Raw genomic sequence first — 20,905 nt, 5'->3', positions numbered from 1 at the left:
TTGCACACATATGAATATTGTATAATTGCTGCTATTATCTCTGCTGAGCACTGAAAGAAGGCCATAGCACTTGCACTTTATTATGACGTAGTTTAGACCTTTTAAGCATGTGGTTTTGTGCTGCTAAATGCATATTGCACTTTAGGAACAATGGAATTAACACTTGCACTTTATCAGGCTACTTTGCACATATATCAATATCAGATGAATGCCGCTATACTGTAGTGTACGTAGAAATAACTGTGTGTTACTTTTTGATAAAATTTTGTACATATTTTTGCGGAAACGTGTCCCTAATAATCTGATATATATGTATGTTGTTTTGTTACTATGTCTGTTGCTATATGGTTGTATTTTTACATACCGAATAAAGCTTCTTTGACTTTGACTTTGACTTTGATATTTGGAGATCACAGACTGCATAGCGAACCCTTTTTAGCCCGACGTATGGTCTTTCTTGAGGTTATTGCGGCCATCGGTCACATTTGCACATTAGGGAGGATGGGTATATAACGTTGATTGCCACTTGGTACTAGCCCAATCCTCGACAAGTGTTCCTGTATTATGTAAACCATGTAAAATTACGAATTGTATTATCTCTTTTAAATCACTCACTATGTACTGTATTGCACATTGCACTTTTATGGTCATTCGACCAAAATACGTTTTTAAGTATTAAGTTAGCCATATAGGAAGTAAGACAGGTCAAGTGGGACTTTTTATATTTCTAGTTGGTGTTTTTTCCCCCTCGTCCAGACCTAGAAGTATAAATATAGATGGTAACCTTTTTTTCTAGTTGCATGCCAGAAATCTCAAAAGAGATAAAAGAGTGGTGTCAATGTATCTGAGACAATTTTATCAGACAATGTTGTTTTTATATTCAACAGGGTAAAACGTATCTAAAACACATAATACTTGCACTTGCAAAGAATTAGTCTGTATCAGAGATGAACCTGGTGAACTACTGTAAAGAACGGTGTCACATATTTTGTACTATATTCTCTCTCATTTACTATTACTTAGATTACATTTTCATTTATGGACAGGTAAACACAATATATTTGATTAATTAGTAGATTTGATTGGGTGGGGGTTATTTCTTCCCCACAGTAACTTTGTTGTCTGTTAGCTAATTAAATGAATTCATTACTAACAGCTCATTTAGAGTTCGTTGGAGCTTGCATGGGTTCTCTGACCACAAACACCTACTTTATAGTTGTAGTAATTGCTGGATTAGAGATGTTGCTGAATTTCTGACAGTGAACCGTAGCTGTCTCCCCCATTGGAACCTCTGGACCTGGCAGCCCACCTTCATCAGGGCTGCAGGGCCACAGTGGTGATAACCCCGTTTTATTTATGATGGGACTTAAAAAGAGGCTTGGGTTACCTCCACAGTTTTTCCTGCCTAGAAGTCACTGGGAGAGAAATAAAAGAAATGGGCCTGATAAACAGGGATAAATTCCTAACTCCGCTTTTGTGTTTTCTATTTTTGCAGAAACAAGCTCAATCTTTGGGAGTTTGTTTCAGAAAGTGAAAAAATTAATACTGAGCGGGCTTATACAAACATGGTGCCTGCCTGGCATTCATCTGTGCCTTCAGTGCTTCCGCCATACTGGAGAATGCAATGAAGTCACTAAGATCTCCAACCGCCAGACGGGGATCTCGAAATATGGTGAGCAAAGCACCCCTGGGGGTTAGAGGTAAAACCGAGTGCACTACCTGTCAGGGAGAATATGATCCATTTAGGGCCAGATGTACGAGCCTTATATTTTGTGACTCGCAAATTGCATCTGCGACTCGCAAAATGCAATTTACAACAGTGCCTCAGACACTGTTAGTGATTCCTAATGGGGTCGTAAATTGCCTGCCTCATTAATATTCATGAAGCAGGTGCTATTTTCGACTCCATAAGGAATGGCTAGCACTCAGAGGGAGGGTGGCCTGCTGGGGTCAGCAGACCACCATGTCTGTGACTGCTTTTTAAATAAGATCACACAATTTCTTTTAGCCACAAAAGTCCTTTTTATTGACTTGGGGCATCAACTCATATTTGTTATTTACTTCATAAACTTTTTTTTCTTTTGAGAATTTCCTTCATCGAATATATTTACACATCTCCTATTTTTGTATCAACCCATAGAACCTTTATATGCAAAAACACTTATATACAAGACATATACACAATTGTATTGTTTTTAAACAAACTTAAAATTAATTAGAAAATAATCCACATACAAAATGTTTAACAATACACACCAAACAGACAGAATCTCTATTAGAATTGAAAGGAATTTTTGGTCACATACTAAATTGCCTCTTCCCTTTGTGTCCTATTCTTTGAAAACATACTGTCCTGGGACCGAATATCTCTTGGTCCTCAGAGCATCCTAAATTGGAAGTCCTGTATAGGGTCGGAGACTGTTTTCACAAGATAGTATAGGGAAGCAGAATAATTTCCCCTAGACTGTCCAGAAAGGATCAGCCTCTCCTTTTCCTAGTCAAAGCACACCATGATTTTGGTTTTAATAGATAGGACTTGATTTAAAGTTTGACAGACAGGAACTCTGTTACAAATGTGGCGGAGAACCCTTTCTGCCAAACTAACTGTCCGGCCACTCTATTTTGAGTTGTGTCGACTCTCATGTTTCTGATGGCTGAACTGGCCCAGGCTCTGCCGCCCCAAACAGTACTTTGACTGGCCAACAGTGTTGGGGCTGTCAGACCCTCTAGGCTTTAGCAGATGGTCTGATGTACTTGTTCTTAGTTTGACACTGCCAGGGAAACCCTGGTGGTTACAAACCGAACAAAAGCGAAAAATGACCTCCACACCCTGGAAGAAAATTTCCAAGGTGTCTGGGTCATTTAGATTATATTTTTAAAAAATTGCCATTTGGGGAGCTTGTTTTGTTTTGGGGAAAAAAAGTTTGTTGAGCGGTTACCTGAAACTTGAGGCCACTCACCAAACTTTCAGTACTTTTAAATGAGCTACCCTGACATGGGCTCCTCTGAAGGCACAAATATCACAGGGCTGGGAGAGATCCAAAATACAGCAGGCAGTAACTCAGCCGGGCTGGCAGAGGAAATTACCTCTGCCACCCTAATGGAAGGAAGGGTGTTGGCCATAGTCTACCTAAGGTCCATAGTTTTTTTTAGAAGGACTATTCAATCTGTTTTAGATACTGTTACAGAACTTTATCTATTGTAAGTAATATTCACTATCTATAAAAACTTTAATAGTTTTTTTAAGGCATAAAATGACTAGGATGTCCCTATAATTCCAATTTTAAAACACATTGTATACAATATCTTGCCAAACTGAAGACTTTTCTGCCACATCCAATGTACTAATGGTCGGATGACAATCAGACTACATTGCTTTGGCTTGTCAGTTCTCGCCCTGTTGCTTTGCCACAGCTGCAACCTCACATTATAGAAAGATTGTATCATTCGTTAGAGCAAACCATGTGAGCCAATCCGATTGTTCCTTACAAGCCCTCCTTAAGTATCCCTTATTATCCGACTGAAGGTCCAGAATGTGGCTGGGGATACTAAATGGCCGGTCCATCAAGGGTGAACTGATTGTAATGATCAGTTGTAGATAAAATAAGTCACACAGAAGATTGCTAAAAAATGTGCAGCATTCAAGGACTTCTGCATACCTATTTATAGAAGACATACTCACTTTAAACCCAGATGCTCCATACAAGATTCTTTGCACCCAGCTGTAACTGCATTTATTCCTCCTTGTTGATTATGGAACTTGACTGCTTGTTGCTTTACTTTAATATCGCTTTGTTGCTCCAAGTACACTTATTGCCTTCTTCACAGATCTCTACATTCTCTGCAGAGTGCATAGGCTACAATTGTCTTTAATGCTGTCTCAACACACTCCCATTCAATTTCTGCTTCCTTCAAGCATTCTCCCCTCTTATACTGCTCCTTTAATCCCTACTGTCTGCTCTCCCTACACAATTGCAATGCATGAGCACTGTAAACTGGCCATTGCACTTCCTGATCCCTGGGAACCATATGTCAAGGTTCATGGTATCTTGTTTCACCTACAAGGTCTCTGGGCTCCTAGCTACCCTTCCAGAGTCTCATCTTACCTGAGCTGGCAGACAGGTGCAAACCCCGGGCATTAACCTGCCTTGCGGACGCTCTTCCTGCTGCTGGACCACTTGAACACCGTGTGAGGAAGACTGGCATTTTCAGGAGATCCTCCGTGCTGCCTAGCCCTGTTGACGTTGTACGGCATTTGGGCTGGAACCACAGAAAGAGGCTTATATATCAGTGAAGTGGTATACTATGCCAAAATTAGATCAGACTAGAAAATTCTGGGGAAATTGATCAGAAGACAGTATAATTCTATGTGATGGCAAACATATGCATGTCTGTTTGGACTTGAACATATAAAGGTGGAGACTCACCTTGGGTGGTAAAGGGGGAGGAATGTCCATTGCTACTGTGCCACTGCAATAGAAGAAAGAAAGACGTCAATCTCAAAATTAATTAAATGAAGTGCAAACTAAACAATGATAGATATATATTCCTCTGTATATGGGTATTTGTTTTTGTGTACCTATTTACTGCTTGCATGTTGGTGTACTTATGAATCTGTGTACTGGTTTCATGCCCCTTATCTATCTTGGCACTGAGGCAGATAACTTGTTCTGGCCTAGCAGATGAGCTGGACTATCTCTTGTAATGTGGGACAAGATTGATTTGCATAAGTTGGTCATTGTAACGGCATATGGTACAAAAAACCCCAAAGGAATGGAAGTGGGACAACTCTCAGAGTTAATACTAGTGGCCTAGTTTATTTTAAACATTCCATTCATTACGTTTTATTTCTCTCAAGAAGTCACTTAAGGTGGGTAAAGCATGTAAAGACATGAAATCCACAACTCACTGGGCCTTAGCTACTAAAGCTGCCTTTCAGTAATGAAGCCCAATATGGTTGAAGCATTTACGGGGTTACTTGCATTCTTGTTTGGAAGAAACATGTCTTGACAGGTATATTCAGCTGTCCCTTTTTGAAAGAGGTAACAGGAGGGGGGCAACTGTCAATGATGGCAGAGGCCAGAGGCCAGATGTAAGTAACCACATTAATAAAATGTAATCAAAAGGCAAATGATTGGACCAAAATAGCAAATGGACAAAGGAATTAATGAAAGAATAGATGTCTGGTAGAGGGTCTGCTTAACCACACACATCACTGAATGAAATGAGTGCAATAGGAATGGTGGGATATGACCCTGAATTGAATGGGCAGGAAGTGAGAGGCAAGCCATGCCAGTGTGTGCTACTGGTCGCAATCTCTTATAACTGAAAGCAGGAGCGTTCTGTGAAAAACAATGTAGAGCACCATTGAGATCTCTAGTAGAAAAGCCAAAGCCAGGAGGTGGTGGGAGGTACAAAAACACAAAAGTACTGCCATCCGTAGTAATTTTATCTATAAAAAGAATGTTGGAGATGGGTCAAGGGACCAGGTCATACAAATACTGGTAAGGTCTTCACTGCACTCATATGTCAATAATGTGCCCATTTTAAAGTGTCTAATCCTCAGATTACTGGGATATATTTATGACGTTCACGTTGGGCATGAGATAATAGGTATCAGTATTGTCTGAATGATTCACGCAAATGATACAATTCCCAGCTAGTTTAGAATTCTGGACTGGGAGCTGAGAAATATGTCTGAGAAAGTAATAGAAAAAGTACTTTCAAATCAGGAATGTTTGTAGAACAAAAATAAGATATTACGTAGCCTGGGGGATAGGACTGAATGTATCCGACATTTGAAGACTTGCACTACATCAATTTAGGAGCATATGGATCAGGTTTGCCATTCTTGCCAGTTTGTCTATTTTTTAATGATTACAGTCTAGCAGCATGGCAGATAAAGAGTGATGTGTTGCCCTAGCTTGGGTAAATGTGACAACAAAGGCATAGTACCTAAGTCAGTATTTTCACCATTCCAGGCAAAATTGGAATTAGGTATCCCGGAGGACTACTCTTACTCTGCCGAAGGCCTTTATGCACTAATTTTGCACTGCCACTAGGTGGCGCTCTGGGGCTGCAGCCTTTTCTTGTCTTATGGAAGAGCAAGCCTCACTTTTCAGCTTAGGAAACAGGGTGAACGGCAGAATGGAATAAGAGGAAAAAGGAACAAAATAGAATCCCTCTCCATGACTTCATATAGAAGAGTCAGGACTTACATCTCTACATCGTCGTAGTCATCATCCACTTCACTGCTATCGCCCTCCTCCCTGTGAAGATTGAAAGACAAGCAGGAGAGATGCGATTTACTTTGGAAGCCAAACAAGAGCTGTAGATTAAAAAGGAGCAATTTGAACAAACTGAATCTATGCCAATCCCTGGGTGTGGGGCTTGAACTAGTGTTGGGTGGCAATGGAAAATTAATAACAAATGTTAGCAAGTACAAATCAGGAGGAATATTCACCAGCAGAAATTCCTCCACATAAGGGATAACACAGTTGAGGGCATTTGCTAACGCATTTTCCTCTGAATGTATCTCTTCATCCATGGACGTTGATTCACAAAAATGTCGGGGGCAGCGGAAGTGACATCACTCACCCTTTGACCCTGAATCTTCCCGGAAGTGATGTCATATGACCTACACCCTGATGTCCTTACAATAATCGACATAGCTGAAGCTTCATATTAACTGGGTAATTAAATACCAAAACAACACAGACAAATGTGTATTTTACATCCCACCCATATTAAGGCGCTGACACGATATTCCAGGGAGTTATTCTTTGTATTACAAGGAACAATATATGTTGGTCTGCAGAGAATACATGCCACAACACATAGAACAGCCATACGGACCTAAATTATTTATACCACAAACGGTAATGATTTAGTTGTTCCTCTAGTGCATTTCACAAAGACAACTGTATTAATATATCAGAGGCAGAGGAAAAAAGAGATTCTAAAAACAATAGTAGTTAAGTACACATGTATTAATAGACTGAATATGAATTACCTTATTGGTTCAAATTAGCCCCTATTCTTAATACGTATAGTTTTGTGATTATTAGCAAGGCACTGTCATTTTAGAAGCACAACGGTGAAGGTTTTAATATAATGCATAATTTTTAATTTATTCACAGTAATGAAACATGGCAAACGCTTCTTTAAAAATTTATCCGAGTAGAAGCTGCATAAAATAAAGAATGCTCATCGAAAAACTGTTTCTCTTCTTTTGACAGTGGAAGCTGGTAATCTTTGAAAGTGTTGGCGAGCAACACTTTCCGTGAATCACAAGCGTAGCCCGACTTCTAGGGAGGCATCGGGAGAACGGGATGTTCTCCTCAGAGTACATTTTGGAAAATTGGGTCAAAAAGTATATTTTCAAGAACAATTTCCTATTAATGTGCTAAATAGCAAAAGGTTTTGAAAGATCACTCTTTAAATATTCATTGTCATTCCATGGGGTGCCATGCCAATGAAACCTGGTTATTACACCAAGGGGTTGGGCCTATACTTACGTCCAAACTAAGCCACCTTAATAGTAAGGGAAAAAGAGAGGGTATTTTGTACGTGCACTGTCTAATGATACTTTCAGAAATACCCACCTTTAATCATTAAGTGGTTATGGTGCTTTTATTTCATCTTTTCTTATTTCATTCAAAGTACAAACTAGTTCAACATTAGATTCATGTCATAGAGGAAGACACTGTACAATATTTATAAAAACGAATAAACATTGACATAAAGAACATTTCAAACAAAAATACTTTGAAGAACCACATCAATGAACAAACAAGTGTGTACAAAAACAATATGACAAACATCAGACCAGTCCTTGTTTGTATGGCAATGCAAATAATTGATACTTGTTAGACAAGCAACATGCCAGGTACAGCTAGATCAACCAGAGGTAACAACAGACAGAAAGTCCTGCTTGTATATGGTACATTCCATAAGCTGGTAGTGGATGCTACTAGCTGTGAGGGGAGTCGACGCGTTTCTGAACCCAATACATTTTAAGGGTTCTCCTCAGGACCAGGAAGGGGTCGGACACTATTGAAGTGGAGAAATCAGGAATTGCCTTTAGGTTAGTAGCAACTGTTAATACTGGGTTGAACGGTGTGCTCTTATAGTGGTTTAGTCTCAACAACGGTTTTCAGTTCCGGGTAATGTGCTGAGCATTCAACTGTTTATTTTCATGAGATGCGGGGGTACCAAGCAATTCTGTGTTGGCTTAAATCGATGGTTCGATCTCGATTTTCAGAATGCTGCTGTTGCGTGAAATTGGAGCTGTTTAATGGGTTCTAAACTTCCCAAACCACCTCTTTATATGCGCGTGAATGCTCTATTACTTACCGGTAATCTTCATTACTCTGGGTCCCGTTGTCCTCGTCCCATTCAGGAAACCAACCAAAGGCAGCAACCGCAGGAAGCACAAGGCAGCACCGGCAAAACCCCAGGCAGAGCCCCCGACAAGAGGGACCCCCACCAAACCAGCACACACCCAACAAAACAAAGGGAGCACAGCCAGAAGCCAACACAGGCAAGAGTAAAACAACGACGAGGAGGTCACCCAAAGAGAAAGGCCAAGACCCACCAGGCCAGAAAGCCAGCACCGGGCCAAAGGAGCCAAATCCAGACACCGAGAACTCCAGCCAACCAGGCCCGGGCCACGGAAACAAAGAAACATCCAGGGAACAAGAGGGCCAGACAACGCAAAGACACAACCAAAGCCAAACCCGGGACAAAGGGCCCAGGAGCCCAACAAGGGCAAGACCCAACCAGAAGAGAAGGAAAGCAAACGACCCGACTCCAGAGCGAACAGAGAACAACCCCCCGGAGCCATACAAAAGAGCAGCAGGCCACAAGAGAAAGGGACCCGCAGCAGACGACAGACCACCAGTACCCAGACCGAAAGGCAAGACAGAGCCCACGGACAGGGAAAGAGGGAACCAAGGCACCGGGGAACGAAGAACAATCCCCGGAAGCCAAACCATCAGATCGAAAGACGAGGAAACAAGGTACCAAAGGGAAACAGCACCCCCAGGAAACCCGAGCAGCAAGAACCAACAAGGGTAACCAACCAGGACAAAGAGACCCGGAAAAAAAGAGTCACACCACCATGCCAAACCGGAGGAAGACCGGAGCAGGAAGCAACAGCCCGAAGAAGGCACCCCCTGAACACCAGAGAAGGAGCGCAACCGGACAGACAAAGGACCCGGAGAACCCCAAACCAAAGCAAGGGAACTCGAAGGGAGCCAACAACAACCACAGCCAAGCCCAAGCAGAGACAGGCCAGGCAGAGATGACCCCAAACAGCCAAGCAGAAGGCCGGGGCAAAACACAGAGGCCAGCAACCCAGAGGGGCCAACAACCCCAGAGGACCCCACAGAAGCAACAGAAGCCAGGGAGGTAAGCGCAAGCAAACCAAATCCCACAGCCCCGCACGACCCAAGAAGGGCATGCGCAAGGGACGAACCCAAGGGCAAAAACAGCAACTGAGGACACAGCCGGGAAGCCAAAGCCAAAGCAACCTCCAGGACCAGAAGGACCCGAAGGCCCAAAATCAAACCGGAGGAAGGCAAAAGAAGTGAAGACCCCAGCAGAGCAAAGGGCAGAGAGCAAACAGCCCCAGCAATGCCCAGACCAAACTCAAGACGTGATAAGACGGGAAACAGGAGTGGGAGAAGCCACAAAGGCAGGAAAACACCACACCCGCCCGGGACCGGAATCTGTAGCACAGTCCCATCAGACAGGCCAGGACAGGTGCAAGAGCACAACCAGGCAACCCGAACAGGTCGCACCAAACAGGAATCAGCAGACCAGCCAAGAACAGGAGCCAACAGGGAGGAAGGTGGAAGGACAAGCAGAAGCAACAGCAAGCCCGCAGACCAGGAGCCACCAAAACACAGCCCCCTGGAACAACAGGAGCACAGGGAAAGCTGAAGCAGCATGACGGCAAAAAGAACCACCAGAAAGGCAGGGACAACAGCCCCTTCCACAGCTAACCAAGCTGGAGAAGAACACCGCAGGCTAGAAGAGACCCAACGGAGGCCAACAGAACCTGAGGAAATCATCCAGACACCAAAGAACGACCACCCAGCAGTACCACCGAGACCAGACCAGACGAAGCAGGCAGGAAAGGCCCAGCCAGCAGTCAAGGGGCCAACAGAAGACAACCCAGGGGAAGCCAAAAGCCACCAAGGGACCACAGCCGACCAGGTGACCAGAACACCACGCAGCACGGAGGAACAGAGAGGAAGGAGCAGAGCAACCCAAGCACACTGGCAAGGGAAACAGACTCCGAAATGAGGCCATACAGGGACCACAGAGTTCGCCAAGAACCAGCAGTCTGAGGGCCCAAAAATGAGGGAACAAACCTCAACCAATGGGAGACCCCACACAGGAGAAAATCCAACTCCAGAGAGGAAAGGGCCCAGGCAAAAACCCCGGAAGCCAGGACCACAACAACCACATCCAGGACTCAGCCAAGAACCACGCAGAAGCGCAGGAAAAGGCAACATGGAAAGGGACCACGAGAGGCAGAGCAGCAGCAGGAAGACAGAGGCAACCACCGGCCCTGCAGCCAACGGCACACCATCCAGGGGAAGCCACAGGCCCAGCCCTCCAGAAGCACAGGACCCCGAGCACCAACCCAGAGACACAGGGAAGGTCCAAGCCCAGGCGAGGCCGAGAAAACCCGGAGGGGAGGCCAAGCACCACCAGCAACAAGGCCCCCACCCCAACAGGCAACCCAAGGCAGCCACAAAGGCAAAGCCAGAGCCGAGAAGACAGAGCCAGGCCTCAAAGACAACGGAAAACACAACAGCCACTGCACCCTAGCCAAAAGGCACCAAGGGGGTAGAACACAGGACCCGAGAAGAGCCCAACAACAGGGCCAGGCCCCGAGGAGCCCGAAAAAAAGAACACGCGGAAAAGCGCAGCAGCCCAAGGGACAAGAAGCAAAAACACAGTTTGTCCAAGGCAGATGGAGCAAAGGTGCGAGCGCAAGCTCAAGGTCGCAACCACGGGCAAGCACACCCAGCAGGGAGCACACAAACACAAACATAGCACACCCCAAACTGCAGAAACAAGGAATACCAAGGGATATGCCCAGAAACCCATGATTCCCAAGGAAGAGCACCGTCTCCCACAATAAAGAAGCCGCCGGAAAAACTGCGACCCAAAAGCAGCACAGGAGGCAGAAAAAGACCAGCCCCGTGGAAAATCCCATCCAACAAGGTGCAAAAGAAGAGACACAGCCCCTCGCAGCAAGAAGAGGAGGGCAGAAAACGGGAACAAAGCACAGATGCAGAGCCCATGGTCAGCAGGGACGAGACCACCGGGTCCAAACTGCGACAAATCCAGGAGCCCCCGAAGAGGAACGTGCAAATGGAAAGCACACGGACAACGAGGCGCCGAACAACAGATGTGGAGATGCACCCACAATGACACACCTCAACGACCTCAGAAGGATGAAAGGCTGAGCGGACCACCGAGATCCGAGCCATGTCACCACGAGGGGAAACAGAGGCTCGCACAGCGGACGCAGAATCCCACCGAGCCACCAGACCCATACACAACGCGGCGAACAGCAGAAGCGGGAGTGAAAAAGGAGCAACCATGGCAGCACCAGACTCAGCACCCTGCGAATAAAAAGGGGACAGCACACAAGCAGGAGACATGCATACACATGACGCCGGGCGTGTAGCAAGGACTCCTTCAACCGTCCGCCATCCCACACAAGGCACTACGCTCCCCAGAGACAGCGAAGAATAGCCACCAAGCACATCATCGACCATGTCCTGCAAAAGAACAGCAGCAAAGCACAGCAAAGGCAGCAAAACATGGGAAAGTACCAACACGGGGGAAACTCCGACATGAATGGCAGGACACAAACACCAACCCTGCAGCGGTAGTGACACTAGAGGCACAAGCCCGGCAGAGGAGAAGCGCTGAAGCCCCTGGCAGGAAGAGCCAGCAGCACCGCACTCCATACACGGCAGTGCAATGTCAAAAGGTATGACACGGAGACCTGAGTCCCCCCATACACACGCACACACAGTAGCGCCACCTTACAGGGTACAGGCAGTGAAGCGCAGCTTTCGTAGACCCGCTCATGGTCCATGGGAAGTTTGATGCGCACAGCACGCCAGAAACTACAGTGCACCACAGAGAGCGACATTACCGAGACTCGAACCTGGCCCCACCTGGCCTGAGGCCGAGCACCCCAGCCGCCAGGCCAACTCCACTCACAGAAGCAGGGACTCGTGAAGGCCAGCGGAAGAGCGCTTGCCACGCAGAAATGAGGCCGGGACTCAACCCTGACAGAAAAAAGAGGAGCAATCCCCGGCATCCCCAGCTCCACCAACATGCCTCAGCCCATTCCATGACCGGGCAGGCCGGGAAGCGGAAAGCAGTGCGTCATTCGTAAATAAGATGGAATGCAAGAGCAGGGAGTCATCGAGCCACAACAAAGGAAAACAAAAAACTCCGTTATGCTGGACTCACCCGGAGCGTGGGCCGGCACAGGAACAAGGCCCCACTCCTACACCCAGCTCCGGACATCAACGGGACACCATCGCGTTCACACCCGGCCAGGCCAAGGAAAGACGCTCCCAGCGACCCGGAAGCAACCGGGAGGCGGCGCACGAGCCGCAAAGGGCCGGTAACCCCGGATATCCAGCCAGGAACAGCCCTGCCTCCCAGCAAGCCCGGCAGGCCGGGAGGCAGACCAACAGAAACCCCTCGCCCCCGAAGCCAGGCAGCCGGGCGGCGGGAGAAGAGAAGAAGTGCATGCCGCCCCAGCCCAGCAGGAGCAGCACCAGCATCCAAGACCAATCTGTCGACAGACAGAAAAAAAGAACAGGTGGAATGCTGGGTAAGTACCCCTTATGTACTCCCGGTGGGAGGGGCAGGGATAGTGTCCCAGCATTCTTCTGATCTTTTTTTCTGTCGGGAGATGGTAATCTCCACATGTTTATGAATGGGACGAGGCAGGAGGGACCTGGGGGTAATTTGCAGCTCTGTTTTTCGCCAGTTCCCCCAGTCATCACCAGGGTAAGGAAGAAGGTCCTCACAGGGCATACATGGCCCAGTGTCTCTGGCCCTAGAGAGACACATCTATTCCTGGGGGTCCTGCAGGCAATGTCCTTAATCCATCATGGGCTTCAGATGGCTTCTCCCTCTAGATGTCCGTGGTGTTGCTGGTGTTGCCATCCAGGTGCAGGGTCTTTCTCACTGATTCTCCCTTGTGCAAGGGTTTCAAATGTGGGGGGAAATTTCAAGTAGCCCAATCCTAGGATTCTAGATCTTCTGCCACCCTTGTCCCAACCAACCTGCATTGCATTCTGGGACAGTCTAGTGTGGCACCGACATGTTTTCTCTGTGCAGAGCTCCTCTGAAGGCCTTAGATCAACCCATAGCTGACATCACTGCCAGATACCTTCCCACCAAAACTTTAAAGACAAGCCCCTCCTGTGTTGGCTCCCAATGCCTGGGCTTCCTTCTTTATTCAGTGTGCCTCGACTGTCCCAGCCCATGTGGACTGTGACATGCTAATTGTCAGATGCAGATTTTCCTCTCCACCCCTTTCTTCTCAGGAACTGAGCCACTCACTGATAGCTGATCCTTTTGTGTGTGGAGGCCTTTTTTCCCCTCTGCTGAGAAGCAGAGTAATTAACTTTGTCCACCTAGGGGGGGGGGGCAAAAGGCCTGGAATCTTGGGCATATTGATGATCTATGGGGGACTCCTAGTCAGACTAGGGATCGGTTAGAGTGTGAGCTACCAGCTACCCTCAGTCGCCTTCATCTTCATCCAACCATTACCAGGTTTTATGTTCAGTTAGGCATCAGAAATCCTGCACCTGAAAAAGCTTCACCCACTGGACAAAATTGGTGTTTGCCAGGTGTCTATCAACTAATTGAACTAAAGCTGGAACTTCAGGTCCATAGTCTTCACCAGTGCTGTCTAAAATGGAGTCATATTTGATGGTAACTAGACATAATATCGACTCCACAATATCGAATGGACAAAATATCGAGTTAAAAATATCGACAATAATAAAATATCGATAACAAAAATATCGTTGGGAAAAATATCGATTAAAATAATGATAAAAAAATATCGAGTACAAAAATATCGACTCAAAAATATCGACAAGACAAAATATCGATAAATAGTCAAAGTAAAAAATATCGATAATATGTAGAAAAAAGGTTTAAAAAATAAATAAAATTATTAATAGTAATATAAATTGTACTTAATGTTTAGGAGCGGGATGTTGGGTTAATAGGGGATAAGGGTGGGGAGTAATTTAAAATAAATAATTAATTAATATATGTTTGTAAATATTTTTAATTATTAATTAATTGGTAAATAATTAATATTAATTAGTTAATTAATTAATATAATTTTGTACATATTTTGTATTAGTAATTAATTGGTAATTAATTAATATTAATTAGTTAATTACATTAAATTGAGTAATTTTTATATATATAATATTTTGTTATTGTTAATTAATTAATTGGGAAAAAATAATATTAATTATTACATTAAATTAATTAGAGCTAATGTGCTAATATATTAACTTCTTTGTTATTGTTATAAATTGTAGTTAATGTTTAGGAGCGGGATGTTGGGTTAATAGGGGATAAGGGTGGGGAGTAATTTAAAATAAATAATTAATTAATATATGTTTGTAAATATTTTTAATTATTAAATAATTGGTAAATATTTAATATTAATTAGTTAATTAATTATTATAATTTTGTACATATTTTTATTAGTAATTAATTGGTAATTAAATAATATTAATTAGTTAATTACATTAATTAGAGTAATTTTTTTATATATAACATTTTGTTATTGTTAATTAATTAATTGGGAAAAATATTAATAATTATTACATTAAATTAATTACAGCTAATGTGCTAATATATTAACTTCTTTGTTATTAGTAATTAATTGGTAATTAATTAATAATAATTAGTTAATTACATTAATTAGAGTAATTTTTTATATATAATATTTTGTTATTGTTAATTAATTAATTGGGAACAAATATTAATAATTATTACATTAAATTAATTACAGCTAATGTGCTAATATATTACCTTCTTTGTTATTGTTAATTAATAATTAATTGGTAATTAAATAATATTAATTAATTTTGGGTAAAGGAGTATTTTTAGGGTTCAGGGTCAGTTTTGGGTTTTTGGGTAAAGGGGTATTTTTAGGGTTTAGGGTCAGTTTTGTGTTTTTGGGTAAAGGGGTATTTTTAGTGTTCAGGGTCAGTTTTCAGTCTTTAGGTAAAGGGGTATTTTTAGGGTTCAGGGTCAGTTTTGGGTTTTTGGGTAAAGGGGTATATTTTAGGGTTCAGGGTCAGTTTAAAGTTCTTGGGTAAAGGGGTATTTTTAGGGTTCAGGGTCAGTTTTCAGTTCTTGGGTAAAGGGGTATATTTTTGGGTTTAGGGTCAGTTTTCAGTTTTTGGGTAAAGCGGTATTTTTAGGGTTCAGGGTCAGTTTTCAGTTTTTGGGTAAAGGGGTATTTTTTGGGTTCAGGGTCAGTTTGAAATTCTTGGGTAAAGGGGTATTTTTAGGGTTCAGGGTCAGTTTTCAGTTCTTGGGTAAAGGGGTAGATTTTTGGGTTCAGGGTCAGTTTTCAGTTTTTGAGTAAAGGTGTATTTTTAGGGTTCAGGGTCAGTTTTCAGTTTTTGGGTAAAGGGGTATTTTTTGGGTTCAGGGTCAGTTTTCGGTTTTTGGGTAAAGGTGTATTTTTTGGGGTTCAGGGTCAGTTTTAAGTTCTTGGGTAAAGGGGTATTTTTAGGGTTGAGGGTCAGTTTTCAGTTCTTGGGTAAAGGGGTATATTTTTGGGTTCAGGGTCAGTTTTCAGTTTTTGGGTAAAGGGGTATTTTTAGGGTTCAGGGTCAGTTTTCAGTTCTTGGGTAAAGGGGTATTTTTTGGGTTCAGGGTCAGTTTTCAGTTTTTGGGTAAAGGGGTATTTTTAGGGTTCAGGGTCAGTTTTGTGTTTTTGGGTAAAGGGGTATTTTTAGGGTTCAGGGTCAGTTTTGGGTTTTTGGATAAAGGGGTATTTTTAGGGTTCAGGGTCAGTTTTGGGTTTTTGGGGTACAGGGATATTTTTAGGGTTCAGGGTCAGTATTGGGTTTTTGGGGTACAGGCGTACAGGGTAAATATAAAATAATTTTATATTAAATCAATGAAATGACATTAAAAAAAATTCCATTAAATTATTAAGTTATTAATTTATTTTAAATGTATATGTATTAGTTATAATTTTTTTAATATGTTTTAATGTTTTTATTTAATATTTGTAAAATTTTATGTATTTTACAATTATTTTTACATTATTAATAATACTTTTAAAAATACGATATTTTTAAATTCGAAATTTTTGTACTACGATATTATTTTTTCTATATTTTTGTACTTACCTTTATGAAGATATGACTCCGATATTTTTGATTTAGATATTTTTGTGTCAATATTTTTGTATGTAGATATTTGGTCTGTCGATATTATGTCATACATTCAACATAATATTAGTATTAGGAATATAAAGTGTGCAAAAAAATTATATAAATATAAAAAATAATTGAATACATTTTAGTGAGAAAAAGTTGCAAATTTTTCTGCAAAAAAATAAATTTAGTACTACTCTGCAAAAAATATAATAATAATAAATGTAAATAAAATTAATAAAAAATATATAATTATTTGACAAAATTTTATACTATAACATTATACTAAAGTAGCAATTCTAATTTATACATGGTCAGTGTCCAGCACCTTTCCTGATATTAGTTTGACTGGAGTAGGAATAGTAAATAATAATTGGTCAGTGTCCAGCAACTTCCCTGATAATAGTTTGACTGGAGTAGGAATAGCAATTATTAATTGGTCAGTGTCCAGCACCTTCCTTGATATTAGCTTGACTGGAGTAGGAATAGTAATTAATAATTGTTCTGTGTCCAGCACCTTCCCTGATATTAGCTACACTGGAGTTGGAATAGTAATATAATTTTTTTCTGAGTCCAGCACCTTCCCTGAGATTAGCTAGACTGGAGTTGGAATAGTAAATAATCATTGGTCACTATCCAGCACCTTCCCTGATATTAGCTTGACTGGAGTAGGAATAGTAAATAATTATTGGTCAGTGTACAGCACCTTCCATGATATTAGCTTGACTGGAGTAGCAATAGTAAATATTTATTGGTCAGTGTCCAGCACATTTGCATATAATTGTACATTACCATGTTATTATATTACAAAATAATGCAAAATGGATGTTTTCACAAAACTTTATTAAAATGTTTTAATTTTTTTATGTGTACTACAATTCAATCTGAATCAAAAAGAACATAACATTTTTTGGAAATGTAGTATTTGCAGAATAACACATTATCATTTATGTACATGTTGTAAATTATCACACAAAATTATTTAACAACATTTTTTCTGTAAATAAACATATTTATCATCATTAACTTTGAGTAACAAGTATTTATATTGAAATAAATAAAAAAAACAGTTTTTTTTCAGCTTCTTCCATTTATATTTAATAATGTTAATATTATATATTAATATTATTAAATATTTATTTTTTAAATTTACATTTTTATAAAGTAACATGACAATTATTATATTTGCTCAAGATATGGAAATACAAATTAACACATTTTTTGGTACATATTTCAGACAATGTTGTTTTTAAATGAAACATATAAATATATTATGTTGTTAACTTTATAACTGTATAGGGGAAGAATATGTTTAATAATAATATCTGGTATTGGGAAAAGATTATTTATGCAATTATATACTTTTATAATACTTAGAAATTATTATAAAACATTTTGTAATAATTAATAAAAATAATAACACATATATTTATTATTATTATTATTAATTAATAAACATAATCATTTATCTCTTCTTTTCTGAAAAACATACATTCAGAGAAATAAAAATACATTATTTCAGGGCATTGTTTATATATTAAATGGTTATATTTTTTTTATTAATAACAATAAATAAGTTATATTATTTATTATTATTAATTATTACCATAAACAATTATAATGTTTAGTTATAAACAAACACAAAGTTATTCCAATAAATGTACACAATAAGAAATTATTGACATATATTATTTCAACTGTTACATAATTTTTTAATATTATTAATATATAATAATTACTATATATTAATTAATATTAAATATATTTATATTTTTTAAACAGTTTAAATTATAATGAGTCTAGTGTATTAATTTGTTAAAATAACAATGTGTATGTATTATATTTTTTTACTATAACATTGTATTTTCTATGATACCTTTTCAAAAATGGTTTAAGGGGACTACTTTTTTACCGCGTAAGGTTATTGCGCTTCATTCAGGACTGGAGAAGCTCGCGGTTGGGAGTTGCTTCGCGTGGAGAGAGGTAAGGTTAATTTTACATACAATTTATAACTGAGTGGTAATGTTTGAGGGTATATTCGAACTGTGTAGTGTTTTTGTGTGTATGTATGAATTGTTTATGTAGCGTTTAGGTGAAATGTCGTCATTATAGATGCGTCGTGTATGTTTTAGTTCTAGTGTTATTTTAAGTGTTAGGAAATGTCTTCTTACATGGTTAATGTTAATTGTGAGTGTATTTACAAATGTTATGGGCTATTTGTGGGTGGGTTTCGTTAGGTATGTTTTTTTACAGGTTCCAGTTCCTCGCATGAAAACTACATGGAAGGAAGCGTGTTTTTTTCCGGAGAATCTAATGTATGACTTATTATGGTTATATTTTGACATGTATCTCCTATTTTTCGTGTTTGCCAGGAGCGGATTTAAAAAATTTTAAACATTTTTCAGGTTTTTGGAGGGTTTCGTATTGGATTGATACATTGATATGCGTGACCGTTTTTTAAAAGTTGTGTGTATATCACTTTAAATACTAAAGTGTCCACACTACTGTTTTCGGGATTTCCTGGAGCGTTTATTTCATTTTTACATAATTTTCGGGTTTTTGAGAGTTTCCCATATTGGAATTGTCCTACATTGCAATGGATTGTATGGATTGTATTTTGCTTCATTACGTCTTTTTCATCTACAAAAATTGTAAGTATTTAAAGTAGTTTTTTTATTGGGTGGGAAATGTCGATCTTTATGTAATGTGTATGTGTGATGTAATTTTAAATATTGCATATTTGTTCAGAAATAATGTCCCAAATTTTGATAAGTTTCTTAAACAAATATGTATTATTTATAATTGTTTGGAAATGTTTATGATTTTTATATTTACCATTATTGTAAGAAGACATTAGTATATTTTGTAGACATTTTTATAGTAGGCTTTTAGCTATTATTGACAGGTATTCTAATCCTCTAGTTGTAGGATATAGTGTGACTTGACTTTGCAGTAGTCGGAACATTTGTTTAGTTTGTTTAGTTAGTTTTGGACCAATTTGGGTCACAGATTGTTCCATTCTTAGTTCTTGATAGCTTTGTTCTTTTTTCAAAGCTTCTAGTAGGTTATGGAATGTGGGTTTGGCTCTGCTTGTGGTAGCTTGGAAAGCATTATGCCACCCTTCTACACTGTTGTTTGTTTTAGCGTCTTGGTTTAAAGTACTAAGATAGACATTCCACCAAGGGATTTGGAATTTGGGTTGGCGTCGATGTCCAGATCTGTGCAACCTTCCCACCCAAGTATCTTCGAAATAGTCCAGTAATGGTGTTAGTTTATCTTCATTCCTCTTGTAATAGAGTGTTGGAGCCCAACACTTCACAGTATTAGGTGACTTCAATTTTCATCTTGAATCTCATGATGACCTCGATACAGGAACATTACTCGGTGACTTGGAGACAGCAGACCTCCTACAAATTGTCAAATCACCCACCCACTCAGCAGGGCACACCCTAGACGGCCTATTTACCAACGACAGAGATATTACAATCACTAAGGTCATTCCTCTAATATGGACAGACCATTCTGCAGTATGTTTTTCAGTTCCCGTTAATCCTCGCCCACCCTCCCAGACAACTTCTGGATCAACGAAATTCAGAGACTGGAAAAACATTAATATCAACCAGCTTACTGAGATCATACTTGACAGTCCTCCGCTAAACATTAAAGACCCTGCAGCTGCATCAGCCACCTACTTGAACAATCTGAACGCAGCCTGTAACAAACTAGCCCCCACAAAAACCTCTCACAGGAACAGAAAGCTTCCTTCCGCCCCTTGGTTCTCGGAACCCCTCAGATTGCAGCGCCAATATTGCAGAAACTTAGAAAGGCAATGGCGCCGACATTATAATAACGCAGACAAGATCAGCTATAAAAATGCCCTTTCTAATTATAAAAAACTGATTACTTCCGAGAAAACCATCTACTACACCAACCAAATTAATCAGGCCAAAAACTCATCAGGAAAACTGTTCCAGGTGGTAACATACCTGGCCAATCCTCTGCCACCCCCCTCAGAGGGATCTCAGGACCTCTCAGATGCACTAGCCAAATTTTTCGAAGACAAGGTCAGAGCCATTTTCTCCACTTTTGCACCCGACCCTTCCATATCCCATACCGAGCACCCCACGACAAATAACACTCCACATTTCTCAGCCTTCGAAAAAATCACGAAAGATACGGTTCAACCCCTTATCGCCCGAACCAAATCCGGATCACCACTTGATCCATGCCCCCCTGCTGTTCTCAACCTTATCCCAGAAGCCGTTGCTCCGTCACTCACTACGATCTGCAACGCAATGTTCACATCTGGCATCTACCCTTCAGTATGGAAGGAAGCCATCATTAAACCGTTACTCAAAAAACCCAGTCTAGACCCTTCTCTCCCAGCCAGCTACAGGCCTATTGCATGCCTTCCTTTTCCGGCC

The 20,905-nt window shown here is 40.9% G+C and overlaps 1 protein-coding gene across 1 annotated transcript in view; it reads right to left on the bottom strand.

The window, feature by feature from the left end:
- The window catches only part of LOC144783054 (mitogen-activated protein kinase kinase kinase kinase 5-like), an 834,532-nt gene that overhangs the window by 260,508 nt on the left and 553,119 nt on the right, over nucleotides 1-20,905 (bottom strand). The window contains exons 16-18 of the mRNA XM_078662226.1: nucleotides 6,219-6,269; nucleotides 4,428-4,470; nucleotides 4,107-4,260 (exon numbers count right to left, since the gene is read on the bottom strand). Of these exons, the coding sequence (XP_078518352.1) occupies nucleotides 4,107-4,260; nucleotides 4,428-4,470; nucleotides 6,219-6,269 (248 nt within the window). The remainder of the gene's footprint in view (nucleotides 1-4,106; nucleotides 4,261-4,427; nucleotides 4,471-6,218; nucleotides 6,270-20,905) is intronic.

Source organism: Lissotriton helveticus, chromosome 9 (genome assembly GCF_964261635.1).
Source record: "Lissotriton helveticus chromosome 9, aLisHel1.1, whole genome shotgun sequence".
Lineage (NCBI taxonomy): Eukaryota > Metazoa > Chordata > Amphibia > Caudata > Salamandridae > Lissotriton > Lissotriton helveticus.
Note: the sequence above shows the minus strand (reverse complement) of the source record. Positions and strands in the feature narration are given on the sequence as shown.